We start from the raw sequence: 16,206 nt of genomic DNA, 5'->3' as shown, positions 1-16,206 counted from the left end.
ACCGTTCACATTTTCCAGGTCACCCGACAGATGCACAGGTGCACTCATTACTGACTGACACATTTTAAAAGCTCCACAGGTGGAGATAATTATTTCAGTTGTGATTCTGTGAGATCTGAAAAACCTGCACAGTGTGGGGTCCTGAGGACCAACTTTGAGAACCTGGTTTCAGGTTAAAGCTGTAGGCCAGATGGTTGGTAATAAAGCAGCAATTACATGTACAGACTGTAATGGGAATGCGGGGGTCTATGGGGGGGACTCCGCTCTGTAAGGGGGGTCATACTTGGCCGGCTCCTAAGATTATTATACAGAACACATTTATGATACACTGGTAACGCTCAGAGTCTAATGATCAATGTTGGAATTACTCTGTCATTAGGAGACGTTCCAGGCTGCGGATCGATGGCACAGTGACCCGTCGCTGGGTTGTTGGAACAGGCCCTGGCGCCCGCTAAGGAAACCAACTGCCCACTGTATTATTAATTGTTTCTCTGTCTGCCCCCAGCTCTTCGCTTCCCAGGCCCAGAGCCTGCTGCTTATGACCACGGTGGCCATGCCGGTGTTCAGTAAGAAGAACGAGACGGTGAGTGATGGCGGGAAAGATGGGGGATTGGGGGGGGGGGGGACACAGCGCTGCGGGACTATTACAGTGAGTTTTACAGCAAGTTCCGGGTCTCTGGGGCGTTGTCACGGCCATTCTGCGCAGTATACGGGATAACGGGATGGTCTATGCGTTCTATGGCTGATATACGTAATTGCAGAATAAGGTAACTCCTGCGTCTAGAGTTCTCGTATATCCCAAGTAACGTGCTTAGAGCGCCGCTATACAATCTCCGCACTCTGCATATATTCCTCCATATAATATCGCAGAACTGGATGCCGGTGGAATTGCTTAAAAAAGTTACTTTTTCAGGTTTTTTGGGGGGAACATTTTCTAAGATGGGAGTTATATTGAAGATGGGATGTTGCCCCTAGCAACCAACTGTTTTTTTCTATAGCACCTTCTAGAAAAGATAATAGATAGCATCGGACTGGTTGCCCATAGCAACATCCAATCTTCAACAGAACTCCCATTTTATTAAATGTACTCCTTTGTGTCTCTGTATTAAGGCTCCCGACATAGTCTAGAACTGAGGTAGCCAACTACAGTCCCCGAGAGCTTCCAGCAGTGCATGTTTTCCAGATCTCCTCACAGAATCACAAGTGAAGTAATTAGCTCCGCCTGAGGATCATTTATAATGTGTCAGCCAGTAATGAGTGCACCTGTGCAGCAGCTAGGTGTTCGTCTCCTGTTAGGACAGCTGATGGCTAGTTTTGGTGAACCTGGGACTAAGTTACCGTTTTGTGTATCTGAATGTCGCCCTTTTCTGTCTCCAGAGATCAGAGGGGATCCTGTTAGGCGTTGTGGGGTCAGATGTTCCTCTGCGGGAGCTCCTGAAGCTGGCTCCTAGGTACAAGGTGAGGCCTGCGGGGGTAACGCAGCCACGATGCTGGTACTTGTAGGTGCACAGCGCCCCCTGGTGACAGAGCTTTCACCTTCATATACAGACCTCGCAATTCTTCATACTATAGTAATACTTCTCTCTGTAATGTAAGTTCTCCTCCCGTATACAGACCGTATACAGACATCACAGCCAATGTCTGCACTATATAACGCTCACAGGCGCTGGTGCAGATTTTAGCGTACGTCGGCCATATTTTCTCCCACATTACATGCGCCGGCCCCAATGAGCGTATTCACCCGTATACAGCGAAGTGCGCATTTCTGTGGCCAGACCGCCCCTGTTGTCCGCTTGTTTCATCGCCGTCATTATCAGCGCCCACTTGCACCTTATACATTGTTGGTGCTCAAGGCCTGTCTGTAAAGAAGCGTAATTACATCGCCCGAATTCTGCAGGTGTACCCTTGTTACAGACGCCCCATTATCGCCCAGTGACCCCTCATTGTTCTCGTCCCTCTCTGTTTCCTCAGCTCGGAGTCCATGGCTACGCCTTCCTGAACACCAACAATGGCTACATCCTCTCGCACCCCGACTTACGCCCGCTGGTGAGTGTCGCCTCTCTCTCTGTATTGTTTGGTTGCGTGTGTGTGTCCTGTATACATGTGTGTCCGCATACACCTTGTGCATTTACCACACCCTGAACAATTTGTGGGCCACTGAGTACGCGAGGAGATGCCACTGAGTGCGCGAGGAGATGCCACTGAGTGCGCGAGGAGATGCCACTGAGTGCGCGAGGAGATGCCACTGAGTGCGCGAGGAGATGCCACTGAGTGCGCGAGGAGATGCCACTGAGTGCGCGAGGAGATGCCACTGAGTGCGCGAGGAGATGCCACCTCGCCCCTGTCCGTCTGCCCGGTCACCCACACCCTGTTCCTTATCCCCCAGTACAAGGAAGGGAAGAAGCTCCGGCCGAAGCCCAACTACAACAGCGTGGATCTGTCCGAGGTGGAGTGGGAGGACCGCGATGAGATTGTGAGTGTACAATAACCGTACATGGCTCTCGGCGCCGGTCAGGTGTGTATGACGGAGCCGGGACTCATCTGCTTATTCCTGCACACAGCTCCGGACGGCCATGATTAACGGGGAGACTGGAACCCTCTCTATGGATGTGAAGGTCACTGTGGATAAAGGGGTAAGTAAGGCTCAGTGACATCTCCGATGTAACACCGGTTAGTAAATACCGAGAGAGACTTGTCAATAAATAATTGTGGATGAGAATTCTGAGAACAGTTGTAAAGCCCCTAACTGTAAACATTAGCAGCCCCTCCACCCTGGCACAGTGGCCCCTTTCCTAGCCTCCACCATTCCAAACGCCCCCAAAAAATTGGTGTGCCTGTCCACCCCTTCCCGTCTCAGTAGACGTTAACCTTGTGTCACGTGAGCTCCTGTCTCCTTCCTTTGCAGAAGCGTGTTCTGTTTTTGACCAGTGACTATTTCTTTACGGATATCAGTGACACGCCATTCAGGTGAGGAGGGGGCCGCCGTGATGTTCAGTGTGGGGGGTGGGGTGGAGGTGGGGGAGGGCTATACAGGTGTGCAGCAGGGATGTCACTTTGGTCAGTTTAATCCATTTAGGTGAACAGGGAATTAGTTATTGAGTTAGAAAACTTGCAAGAAATTGCATGACAGTAACCTCTGACCCAGATCGGGGTCAGAGGTTACTGAAGTGTCGGTAGTCCTGGTTCACAGCGTTCATTCTGCAGGAAGTGATGGATGGTGAAATGCGTTGGGCGGAGGAACAGACCTGATACTTTGTCTCTCTTACAGCCTTGGGGTGGTGCTGACTCGAGGACACGGCGAATACATTCTTATTGGTAACACGTCACTGGAAGAAGGTGAGACATGCGCAGAGACAAGCGGGTGGTCAGGCACATGGGGGGCGGAGCCGGAGAGGGTTCCGGGATCACAGCAGGAGCGGTGAGTCCCCAGCGGCTCTGTGTGGGCAGTGTCACCTAAGGATAGGAGAATGGTGTCCGTGCACCAGGGGGAGAATGTACCCTATGGATATACTGTAAACAGACTGCTTAATGGTAAAATCTATGTAGTGATCTATAAGTACAGATACAAAAGTGCCGACATAAGAACAATAGATACAGCCCATACTTAGTAATAATACAGCTACTTACTATTACAGGCCTGCATGACCTCCTGCACCCGGACCTTACCTTGGCCGACGAATGGTGAGTACTGACATCAGACGCCTGTATATAGATTGTGCGTATTCACTAACGCTGTTGGGACAGATATTTCCCCATGTGATTTCCCTTAGTGAGGACCGTATATATAATTTGTGTTAAAGGGGCAGCGGTCACAGGTGTCAGGTAAATGAGCTTATCTAGTGTGCATTATAAAGCTATGATCACAGTAACAGAGGTTCATTAAAAATTGAGCCAAGTATATAGATACATGTCTGGGGTCTTCTGCACAGCACTTTATTTTTTAGCTACACGCCCTGATGAAAAGACGAATGTCTTGAAACGTCGGCAATGGCTTATTGAAATAAATATTGCACTTTTTTGAATCTACACCGTTGGAGCGCCGCCTGTCTTATTGAAGCTGCTTTGTCAGTAACAGTGGGACTATTTGCAGGAAGGCACCACGGACCATCGTCTGTCAGCAGGAGTGCCGATCTCCAAAACGTGTGTGTGTGTATATATATATATATATATGTTACTATTATGTATATTCTCTCCTGCAGGATATATTGTATCACTGACATAGACCCCGATCATCGCAAGCTGAACCAGCTTCAGGCTGTCACCCGGTACCTGCTGGGGGAAGACTCGGACCTGGAGTGTGAGTGTGACCTGCAGTTATAGTGTGTGTGTATGTGTGTGTATATATATATATATATATATATATATATATATATATATATTTGTGTATATGTGCGTCTCTATAGAGCGTTGCGGGATTATGCTTATATGATACACATTACAGTATTTATTCCTCTCTCTGGGGATGATTCGGGTCCCATCGCTGTAAGGGGGAAGTCGCAATGTTCTATAAGGGTTCTCAGACTTTGACAAGGCAGAAGGAAGGTTATAAGTCTGCACACTTGTTGCTTGTCAACCTGTCAATTTAGGTTTTTGCCACCAATTCTGTTTTTGGGTTTGGTGCGGGTGCTGTCCTTACAACTAAATGAATCTATATGGGTACACAAGAAGAGAAAGGAGTTGTATATTGGGACGCACACCTTCTTTTTTTTTTTTTTTTTTTTTTTATATATGAGGGAGATTTTTTTCCAATATTTTAGAGAGTATTTTCTTATTTAAAAATGTCCTTCAAGTTTTTCTTTTATTGTGTGAAACCGGAGGACATACAAATTCTTAGACACTGTGAAATTATAGAGGTTAAAAATGACATATACTTAACAACATAACTATATAGTGAGACAAGGAAAATTAAGTGTGAAGAAAAATAGAATTAAAAAGGTAGGTACTGAGCTGGGGCTGTTAGTGTAGTCTTTTAGTGGTTTTCACCGTCTGCGATAAATGCTGGTATATTTTGTCCTTTCTTTGTGGCTTTTATTGCCTTGTATCAGGTATCACTGCTCTATTTTTGATATAGAGCCCAGCTTTTTATCGCCTTTCGGGTGGCTTATAGAAATTTCTAGTATTTATTCTGTATGGTGGGTTCTACCTGGTGTCCGCTTCACATGAATTCACGGTGATTCTGACAGTGCATTCCAGTGCATTATTTGATCCTTACAGTATGTGCATTATTTGATCCTTACAGTATGTGTAGTTTCTGCCTTGGCTGGCAATAAATCATACCAGGATTCATATGATATTCTGTCAAAATGCTTGAGGTCAGTAATCAAGAACACAACATGTGATATAACCGAATCACGAGTAGGTGTAGGTGGCTGGTACCTGAGGCTCCGGACTCCTCTTCTGGCACTGCTCTGCTGGATCTGGCTGGCTTCACTCGCCTGCAGTTCGGAGGGTGGAGGGACAAAGTTCCCCAGGGAAAACAATACCTCAAGACAACCCCACAAATCGGCCAGCACTCGCTAGGGCGGTGATCAGAATAGTTTATTTAGGCTGCTATGAAGTGAAAGATCACCGCTATAACAGAAAGGTTATCAATGTAATAACAATAAGACAGAAGATCAATACCAGGTACACAATCTGTGCACTACAGTTGTCACGTAGTACTAAAGTAATAGGAACTGTTCTAGAGTAGAAATATTGTGCGCAATGGGGCCAACTATAATACCCGTAGGCCACAACTCACACAATACTTTGTTTCAATGCTTCCGCCAACCATCTGTGCGCGGCGGAATATGAGGATCCCACATAAAAAAAGAACAAGGGTTTGCAAGACAATTTCTATAAGACTGTAACACTGCACACTAGTACAAATAATAACAGAGGTCCATAGGTCAAAAGATACTGAGTCCCTGAACTGCTGTCCCAATGGCAGTCACTGGTTAAATGCGGCAGCGAGTGGGTGAGCACCACCCAATCACAGGGGTTTAGGCTGCAAGGCAGAGGCAGGCTGTTCTGAATTAGTCCCTAATAGGTAGGGTGCCAATGGTACCATGGAAGGCAGGGGATTTCAACTGGGCTGGAGGCCTGCTTCCTTTAATGGCCCCTTTTTCTCTCCTCCTGGTACTGGTCCCAGCCGGGTACGGCTCAAAGCGACACTTACTAAAGAGGGGCCAAGTGGCTGTCAGGCTGGATCCTCACCGCCAAAGCGGGTAGTGGCACTGGGCTGATAAGATGGCTGAGGGTTTAGTGCCCAAGAGGGTGAGGGCGCCGGGGGTAGTTGTATGCCTGGAGATAGTGGGGCACTGAGCTGGGGCTGGTGGCCTGGCTTAGCGAGTACCTGGTGACCTGGTGCAGTTGCAGGCTCCTGCCCGTCACGAACAGGGACCCGACACTCCTCCACCGCTGGCGCCTCTGCAGGACCTCGTCCTCTTCACCGGGAGCACTAGTGGGGGCGCCGCAGGCGCAGCGTTGCCCCACTCAGCGACTCCGCCGGCTCTCCGGGTCTTCTCCTCTGATGTGCCGCCCGGCGTCTCTGCTACCCGGCGGTGATGTCACTCCGCCGCGCCCGGGTGTCAGCCGCCTCGCGATTCTTCCTCCCAGCTGTGGCAGCGCGCTCTCTCGGCTCCCGCTCCGTCACGTTCTTCTCTCCCTCACTTCTCACGCCGTCTTCCTCGTCCTGCCGCCTCGCTCCTTCTCCCCCTTTTCGCGCCACCAGCACTCTCCTCCCCTCCTGGTTCCCGCTCTGTTTTTCCTGAGCCCGGATTGGTGGACGGACAACCCAGTCCTTGACTGGCCGTCCGCCATGTTGGTTGAGGGCACCGCTGCCCACCAATGTCACAACGATGCAGACCCCGAAGGGGCTGTAAAATGAAGGGTAGCCCCATTCTAGAATGCCACATGCTTCCCCGCTTGAAGAATGCCAGTCCGCGGGCATTATAGCGGAGGTCTAATAGTCTCTGGGTTACTAAACAGCACGTTCAGTACCACAAATGTCCATGGCAGGGTAAACGACTGTACATTCAAATGGAAACAGTCCAAACACACACAACAAAATAAAACTTTCAATGACCAATACAGATAGGCGCTTTACTGTCTATACCTCAAGGGTGGGACACCCTTGGTCGTGCGTTCCGACCTGCGCGTCCAGATCGCGGGCTGAGGTACCTCCGGGGGACCGTGGTCCGGCACCGGTGAGTGCTCTTCTGCTACAGGGTGGCTGGCCACCGGCACAGGGGGCTCCCGTGAAAGGAAAGGTACTGGAGCACTCATGAAAACTAACAGATCAGTAGGGTCATCCCAAGGCATGCCCCCCCAGGTTCCCTGCCCCTCCACCTCAGGCGAGACTCTCGATTCTACTGGGACTTCAGCAGTGCGGAGCTTGAGCTGATCTCTGGACACCACGTTGATTGGTCCTCCAGGGGTCCTTTGGATTTCGTAGGTGTACCGGTCACCCGCGGGTGTTCTGACGACTGTGTATGGTTCACTTTCCCACATGGCGTCGAGCTTACTTGAGCGGTGGTTCCGTTTCTTCCATACAGGGTCTCCCACTTTCAAGGTCTCGGGCCTATTGTTAGAGTTGTAATCCTTTCCTTGTCGACGCTGAGCGCCCTCCATCCGCTGAGTAACGACTTCTCTAGCAGCGTCAATCCTCTGCTGGTGCTCACGGACCCAGTCGGTCTGGGGTTGGGTTGATGGGCCTTCCATCGGAGACAGTTCCAAGTCTTGCGGTAACTTGCCCTTGCGGCCAAACATTAGGTAATACGGGGTGAAGCCGGTGGAGCAATGTTCGGCATTATTGTAGAGGTACGCCAGTTCGGGGAGTAGGGTCGGCCACTTGTTTCGGTCTCCTGCCGACAGACTGCGGAGCATGCCGATGATGGTCTGGTTAGACCGTTCGCAGAGCCCGTTTCCCTGGGGGTGATAGGCCGTGGTCCTGATTTTCCGACATCCATAGTAGGAGCATAACTCGTGAAAAAGCTGGGACTCAAAGGCGGGCCCTTGGTCCGTGAGGATGCAGTCAGGATAGCCGTAGGGTCTCGCGAAGTGCTTAAGAAATTGCTCTGCGGTAGTCTTGGCGGTGAGGTCTCTAACCGGGGTGACCACAAGGAATTTGCTGTAGTGGTCAGTGATGGTCAAGGCATATTGATGCCCACTGGAGCTAGGTTCGAGTTTGACGTGGTCAAGAGCCACGATCTGCAACGGGCGTTGGGTCTTGATGGAGTGTAATGGATCTCGCTGGGACGCGTCAGGAGCTCTCTTTAGACTGCAGGGAATGCAGGCACGGCACCAGTTGTCAACGTCTTCTCGCATACCCACCCAGAAGTACCGGGTACGCAGGATGGCTTCCGTCTTCTGCACGCCAAAGTGGCCGGATTTGTCGTGGTAGGCGGCCAGAAGTAGTGGAGCCTGTTTTCTTGGAACAACCACCTGAACCACGGGGTGGTGTGTGCCGGGGTCCACACTGTCACGGACCAGGATGCCTTCTTCCTGGCGAACTCGGTCGCGATGCCGCAGCAGCTTCACCAGTTCGGGGTCAGCTTCTCTGCGTTGGTCTCGGTCCAAGTGGCGGCGTTGGTTGAGTAGAACCAGGAATTCCTTCAGCACCGGATCTTGGCGCTGAATTTTCCTCCAGTCGACTGTAGGGGTGTCGAGTAGGTCGGCCTTCTGCAGGCGGGAGTCTGGGACGGACAGGGGATTCGAGGTTGCCAAGTTTCTTGCCCTATACGCCTTGAATATGGGCATTTCCACATCCTCGTTCGGGTCCCCTACCTCTTCGGGGGCATCGGTCACAGGCAGTCTGGAGAGGGCGTCTGCATTGGCGTTGGCTTTGCCACTACGGTAGTTAGTGGTGAACCGGTAGCTGGCGAGGCGCGACATCCACCGCTGTTCTAAGGCTCCCAATTTGGCATTCTGCAGGTGCACTAAGGGGTTGTTGTCGGTCATGACTACAAATGGGGTGGCGGCTAGGTAGTGCTTAAACTTCTCGGTAACTGCCCATACCAGGGCGAGCATCTCCAGCTTGAAAGCACTATAATTTTCGCAATTCCTCTCGGTCTTACGGAGGCCTCTGCTGGCATACGCTATTACTCGCTCACGCCCATCCTGAGTCTGAGAGAGCACAGCACCGAGCCCGCGGTTGCTGGCGTCCGTGTAGAGTTGGAATGGTTTGTCATAATCGGGGTAAGCCAGCAAGGGAGCGTCGATTAAAGATCTCTTCAATTGATTAAAGGCCTGCTGTTGCTCTTCTCCCCAAGCGATTAGGGCCGACCCCCTTCGCTCCTGGCCCGACTGGCCCCTCAGTAGTTCATGCAGGGGGGATGCCACCTTCGCAAAGTTCTCGATGAATCTTCGGTAATAGCCCACGAACCCCAGATAACTGCGGACCTCTCTGACGGTCTTGGGCGCTGGCCAGTCTCTGACGACAGTGATCTTCTCTGGGTCGGGCATCACGCCTTCCGCGCTAACGACATGCCCGAGGTACTGTACTCTAGGCTTCAGCAGGTGACATTTGCTGGGCTTCAGCTTCAAACCGCTCTGTATCAGTCGTTTGAAGACCTCGTCCAGGTGCCGTAGATGGTCGTCATAGCTCCTTGAGAAAATGATCACGTCGTCCAGATAGAGGAGCACCATTTCGAAGTTGTGCTGCCCAAGGCAGTGCTCCATCACACGCTGGAACGTGGCGGGGGCGTTACAGAGTCCGAAGGGCATTCTGTCGAACTCGAACAGGCCCATTGGCGTCGTGAAGGCCGTCTTCTCTCTATCTTCTGGGGCCATCTGGACCTGCCAGTACCCGCTGGTCAGGTCAAGGGTCGAGAAGTATTCCGCCGTTTTCAGGGCCGTGAGCGACTCCTCGATCCTAGGGAGCGGATAAGCGTCCTTATGGGTTACGGCGTTCAGTTTGCGGTAGTCCACGCAGAAGCGCAGACTACCGTCCTTCTTTTTGACGATCACAAGGGGGGCCGCCCAGGGGCTATGGCTTTCTTTGATGACACCAGCCTCTTTCATTTCGGTGATCATGTTCCGGACGGGCTGGTACATGGCTGGTGGGAGGGGTCGGTGCCGTTCCTTGACCGGGGGGGCCGATCCTGTCGGGATGTGGTGGTATACCTTTTCTGCCTTACCGAAGTCGCTCGGGTGTTGACTGAACGCGGCAGCATTCCGTTCCACAACGCGGAGGACCCCCTCTCGCTTCTCAGCCGGAGTGTCCCCATCTCCGATCTGTATGGCTGCGTGCCAGGGGGGTTCGCTGTCGTCTCTCTCTTCCTCCATCACCCCTTGCTGAGCCGCCACGGCGCTTTGCCCCAAGATGTCCTGGAAGTCCACCCAGCTGATCCTGGCCACTTGACAATACTTATATAGTCTGACTGCGTATGGGTGTGGATTCAGCAGCCTCACTGGTACTCTCCCTTGGACCACCTTCGCCAGGGTCCTGGCAACTGCGAAGGGCTGTCGATCGTCAGTATCGCAGGGCTCTATCAGGGCTTCGTAGTCTCTGCCTCCTGGTCCTGTTCTGGCCTTGCACCAGACGACTTGCTCCGAGTTTGGGCGCAGGAGGATCGGGCGGCGGTCTGCGATTCGGGCCTTCCCCACTTCTCCTTGCTCGTTGACAAACCTCTGCTGACCCGTGATCAGTCGCACTGTTTGCTGCAAAGCCTTCTTCTCTTGGGGGGGGGCTGTTCTCATTTCCCACTGTAATGCTTCCACTACTTCGCCCGGGCAGTTCCTTAGCACATTCATGCCAAGTATTATCGGCGGCAAGTATTCGTTAGAGTTGGTGGTGACCAAGAACCCCTGTTGGCCCAGGGTGGCTTTTCCCACTTGGACATCAGTTTCCCAATATCCTTGGAAGGTGATAGGCTGGCCGTTACTGGCTAGTAGGTGTAACCAGGTTGCGGGGGGAGACACGATGTCTTCTTGCGCCCAGTGCTGTAGGAAGTCGGTGATCCTGATGGTGGACACCTGTGACCCTGTATCCAACAGGGCTGTCATCTGTACCCCGTTCACTCTGATGCTCAGGTGGGGGCATTCCCCGACGTATCGGGGCCACCATTCTGCTGGTGGTGTCGGACCAGTTAGTGCATCTCCTCCCGAGGGTCGGTCCCTTGCCTCGGGGTCCCCTCGTTTAAAGCCGTTTCTGGGCAATTTCTCTCGACGTGTCCGCTCAGCCGGCACCTCCTGCAGATCGGTCGCCCTTGCTGGTCGAATTGATCGGATGGTCTTCGGCCGGACTCGCGTGTGACTTCCCATCTTGGGCGGTTCCTTGGGCCACGGTCTTGCCGCCATTCTCCTTGTCGACTTCTGCTTTGGTTTCTGTCTAAGTCTTCTAATTTCTGTGACATGCGCGTCATATTATTAGTTAGCTCGGACATCTGGCGAGTCAGCACGTCGAGCGGGCTTGGTTCTGCGGGGGCTTGTGCCTGTTGTGTAACGGGCCTACTTGGGTATAGGGTGTCCGTGATTTGCCCTTTTGGGGCCTGTTGGTAGACCTCTCCTTCTGCCGACTCCTCATCTTCATCCCGGCCACTCTGGTTCATGCCCAGGATCTGCAGGGTGGTCTCTTTAAATTTGGCGAAGGAGCTGTCAGGTTGTTGCCGCCTCCACATACGTAATTGTGACTTGACTGCCTCCTCTCTCGCTCCTTCGATGAAAAGGTTGGTCAATGTTTCATCTACTAGTTCTTTCGGTGTCTTTTCTCTTAGTTGTATGGCCTTCATGGCTTCCTGCAAGCTTAGCGCGTATTCCCGCAGAGGCTCATTCGGTCGCTGCTTTCTTGAATACAGGCGGCTCTTTAAATCTGCTATCGTCTTCGATTCAAAGATCTCCCGCAGTTTTTCAAAGATCTGTTCTACCGTTTTCTTTTCATCGGTTTCCCACGTTCTCACTTCGCGTAGTGCTGGGCCTCTCAGTTGCCCCACCAGTATTTCTACTGCTTGTTTGTTGCCGAGCTTGTATAACTGTGTCATGGAGAGTATCCTGTTTTTAAATTCTTTCAGCGTGTGTGTCCCCGGGGTGTTGTTTCCCGAGTAAGTCGGTACCCAGGGTGCTCCAAAGTAGTATGGCATGGTGATGGGTGCCGCCGTCATTTCCACCGAATTTCTTTCCCCGGGTGATGCAGGGAGTCTTCTCCTCCTGGTTGACGTAGGGGCCTGTGCTTGGTCCGAGTCTGACATCGCTGAATCCTGTTCGCGGACGCCAAATGTGATATAACCGAATCACGAGTAGGTGTAGGTGGCTGGTACCTGAGGCTCCGGACTCCTCTTCTGGCACTGCTCTGCTGGATCTGGCTGGCTTCACTCGCCTGCAGTTCGGAGGGTGGAGGGACAAAGTTCCCCAGGGAAAACAATACCTCAAGACAACCCCACAAATCGGCCAGCACTCGCTAGGGCGGTGATCAGAATAGTTTATTTAGGCTGCTATGAAGTGAAAGATCACCGCTATAACAGAAAGGTTATCAATGTAATAACAATAAGACAGAAGATCAATACCAGGTACACAATCTGTGCACTACAGTTGTCACGTAGTACTAAAGTAATAGGAACTGTTCTAGAGTAGAAATATTGTGCGCAATGGGGCCAACTATAATACCCGTAGGCCACAACTCACACAATACTTTGTTTCAATGCTTCCGCCAACCATCTGTGCGCGGCGGAATATGAGGATCCCACATAAAAAAAGAACAAGGGTTTGCAAGACAATTTCTATAAGACTGTAACACTGCACACTAGTACAAATAATAACAGAGGTCCATAGGTCAAAAGATACTGAGTCCCTGAACTGCTGTCCCAATGGCAGTCACTGGTTAAATGCGGCAGCGAGTGGGTGAGCACCACCCAATCACAGGGGTTTAGGCTGCAAGGCAGAGGCAGGCTGTTCTGAATTAGTCCCTAATAGGTAGGGTGCCAATGGTACCATGGAAGGCAGGGGATTTCAACTGGGCTGGAGGCCTGCTTCCTTTAATGGCCCCTTTTTCTCTCCTCCTGGTACTGGTCCCAGCCGGGTACGGCTCAAAGCGACACTTACTAAAGAGGGGCCAAGTGGCTGTCAGGCTGGATCCTCACCGCCAAAGCGGGTAGTGGCACTGGGCTGATAAGATGGCTGAGGGTTTAGTGCCCAAGAGGGTGAGGGCGCCGGGGGTAGTTGTATGCCTGGAGATAGTGGGGCACTGAGCTGGGGCTGGTGGCCTGGCTTAGCGAGTACCTGGTGACCTGGTGCAGTTGCAGGCTCCTGCCCGTCACGAACAGGGACCCGACACTCCTCCACCGCTGGCGCCTCTGCAGGACCTCGTCCTCTTCACCGGGAGCACTAGTGGGGGCGCCGCAGGCGCAGCGTTGCCCCACTCAGCGACTCCGCCGGCTCTCCGGGTCTTCTCCTCTGATGTGCCGCCCGGCGTCTCTGCTACCCGGCGGTGATGTCACTCCGCCGCGCCCGGGTGTCAGCCGCCTCGCGATTCTTCCTCCCAGCTGTGGCAGCGCGCTCTCTCGGCTCCCGCTCCGTCACGTTCTTCTCTCCCTCACTTCTCACGCCGTCTTCCTCGTCCTGCCGCCTCGCTCCTTCTCCCCCTTTTCGCGCCACCAGCACTCTCCTCCCCTCCTGGTTCCCGCTCTGTTTTTCCTGAGCCCGGATTGGTGGACGGACAACCCAGTCCTTGACTGGCCGTCCGCCATGTTGGTTGAGGGCACCGCTGCCCACCAATGTCACAACGATGCAGACCCCGAAGGGGCTGTAAAATGAAGGGTAGCCCCATTCTAGAATGCCACACAACAGTTTTCTAGTATTTATATATGTGCATGTAGGTCGTATATGCCAGTTCTGACAGTATTGTGTTGTACTGTCAGAGTCAACGGTCAAGTTTAAGGAGGCTTATTACTGTCTTCCTATTGACCTAATTTCTATAAAGGTCAATAGGAAGACAGTAATAAGCCTCCTTAAACTTGACCGTTGACTCTGACAGTACAACACAATACTGTCAGAACTGGCATATACGACCTACATGCACATATATAAATACTAGAAAACTGTTGTGTTCTTGATTACTGACCTCAAGCATTTTGACAGAATATCATATGAATCCTGGTATGATTTATTGCCAGCCAAGGCAGAAACTACACATACTGTAAGGATCAAATAATGCACATACTGTAAGGATCAAATAATGCACTGGAATGCACTGTCAGAATCACCGTGAATTCATGTGAAGCGGACACCAGGTAGAACCCACCATACAGAATAAATACTAGAAATTTCTATAAGCCACCCGAAAGGCGATAAAAAGCTGGGCTCTATATCAAAAATAGAGCAGTGATACCTGATACAAGGCAATAAAAGCCACAAAGAAAGGACAAAATATACCAGCATTTATCGCAGACGGTGAAAACCACTAAAAGACTACACTAACAGCCCCAGCTCAGTACCTACCTTTTTAATTCTATTTTTCTTCACACTTAATTTTCCTTGTCTCACTATATAGTTATGTTGTTAAGTATATGTCATTTTTAACCTCTATAATTTCACAGTGTCTAAGAATTTGTATGTCCTCCGGTTTCACACAATAAAAGAAAAACTTGAAGGACATTTCTCAGACTTTGAGGCAGGTGTACGGGCGCCCAGTTGATATATCTGACCAGCGATCTGTCTCTACTGATGACAGACGCATCACTAGCACAAACCTGCTGATGCGCCCACAATGTATCGCCCAATGAGTATCCAGCGTCGGAGGATACTGTAGGCAGGTCCCTGGCATTTTCTATGGTTCTCACACATTGTTGTGCCATTGCAGGTGACGAGGAGCTGGTGAAAGAGGTTCTGTTTGACGCGGTGGTCACTGCGCCGATGGAGGCCTATTGGACGCAGATGGCTCTCAACATGTCCAAGTAAGTGCGTTGTAAGGGCCGGGTCCCTGGCGGGTCATACTGAGGGATGAGAGATATGGCAGCTGTCACTCTAGTCACCTGATCACCTGGACAAGGGCAGACGGACCACAGACCCAGCACCATCCACCCGAATATAGAACAACAACTGTCCAATACACCCCAATATATTGTATCCCGTCCAGGGAACAGAATGTATTCATATAAGATGTCTGGACACCCACGTCCAGGACCAATGATATTGGGATAATACTGACCAGTAACAAGGGGCCTGGTCCATACACTACTGTCACTAACAGAGTTATTACAGAGATCCGTCTCACGTTCTGAGATCCACTCAGAGATCCGTCTCACTCTCAGAGATCCGTCACACTCTCAGAGATCCATTCCTTGCTGTATGATCTGCTGACGTCCTCACACCCACCACAGCGGCCATACTATACACAGGTTACTAAAAGTTCTGCTCTGTGGGATGTAACACATTTAGATCTGATTGCAGGACAAAGTTTGCTTGCAAATGGACAAAACCATGCTTCGCTGCAGGTGGGGCAGATGTAACATGTGCAGAGAGAGTTAGATTTGGGTGAGTTATTTTGTTTCTGTGCAGGGTAAATACTGGCTGCATTATTCTTACACTGCAATATAGATTTCAGTTTGGACACACCCCACCCAAATGTAACTCTCCCTGCACCTGTTACATCTACCCCACCTGAAGTGCAGCATGGTTTTGTCCATTAGCAAACAAAATTTGTCCTGCGATCAGTTCTGAATTATGCCCTTGGTTTGCATTTGAGGATTGCGAAAGGTCACTGGGTCGGTAAAACACAGAATAATATAATATTGGTCTTCATGTCATCTCACCGTCGGATCCTCTGTGTCTTCTCTTCTCATCTAGAGAGGACGTTGGGATCGAGGTGGCGTTCCTGGGCACCCGCGCTGGACTTATCCGGAAAAACCTATTTATTGGTGCAGAACAAATGTCCAACAAGTACGTTACAGAGTGACGGGGGGACGGGTGGGGGGACGCAGAGTTTACTGCACCCGTGTGAGATTTGTGTGACGCGTACTGTGCGATATATGGCACTATGTCCTCTGTGTTATGTGTGATTCCCTTCGCCATCAGTGGAACATCACATAATAGCGCACATCTTACCCATCGGAGGCGAGGCTTCCCCTTACCATAGCGCAGGAATACTTAGCTCTCAGGCGTCTATATTTAAGATTCCAGGTACTAGGTCCCAACCTGGAGCCTCTACAGTTATGTATGTGCCCATCTTATCCGAGGTAGAGTGGCTTCCATTCACCGAGCACTCTGCATTACCCACCGTCATAGCTTCAGGTG

General features: G+C 51.2%; 1 protein-coding gene across 1 annotated transcript in view; it reads left to right on the top strand.

Annotated features, from left to right (window-relative positions):
• Positions 1-16,206, top strand: part of CACNA2D4 (calcium voltage-gated channel auxiliary subunit alpha2delta 4) — a 207,866-nt gene that overhangs the window by 63,686 nt on the left and 127,974 nt on the right. The window contains 11 exon segments of the mRNA XM_083180850.1: positions 506-583; positions 1,378-1,458; positions 1,972-2,046; positions 2,387-2,473; positions 2,562-2,633; positions 2,906-2,967; positions 3,269-3,336; positions 3,636-3,681; positions 4,200-4,297; positions 14,774-14,867; positions 15,760-15,852. Coding sequence (XP_083036976.1) covers positions 506-583; positions 1,378-1,458; positions 1,972-2,046; positions 2,387-2,473; positions 2,562-2,633; positions 2,906-2,967; positions 3,269-3,336; positions 3,636-3,681; positions 4,200-4,297; positions 14,774-14,867; positions 15,760-15,852 — 854 coding nt within the window.

The sequence above is a fragment of the Crinia signifera genome, chromosome 4 (assembly GCF_055691185.1).
Source record: "Crinia signifera chromosome 4, ASM5569118v1, whole genome shotgun sequence".
Lineage (NCBI taxonomy): Eukaryota > Metazoa > Chordata > Amphibia > Anura > Myobatrachidae > Crinia > Crinia signifera.
This window is presented reverse-complemented; position numbering and strand designations above follow the sequence as displayed.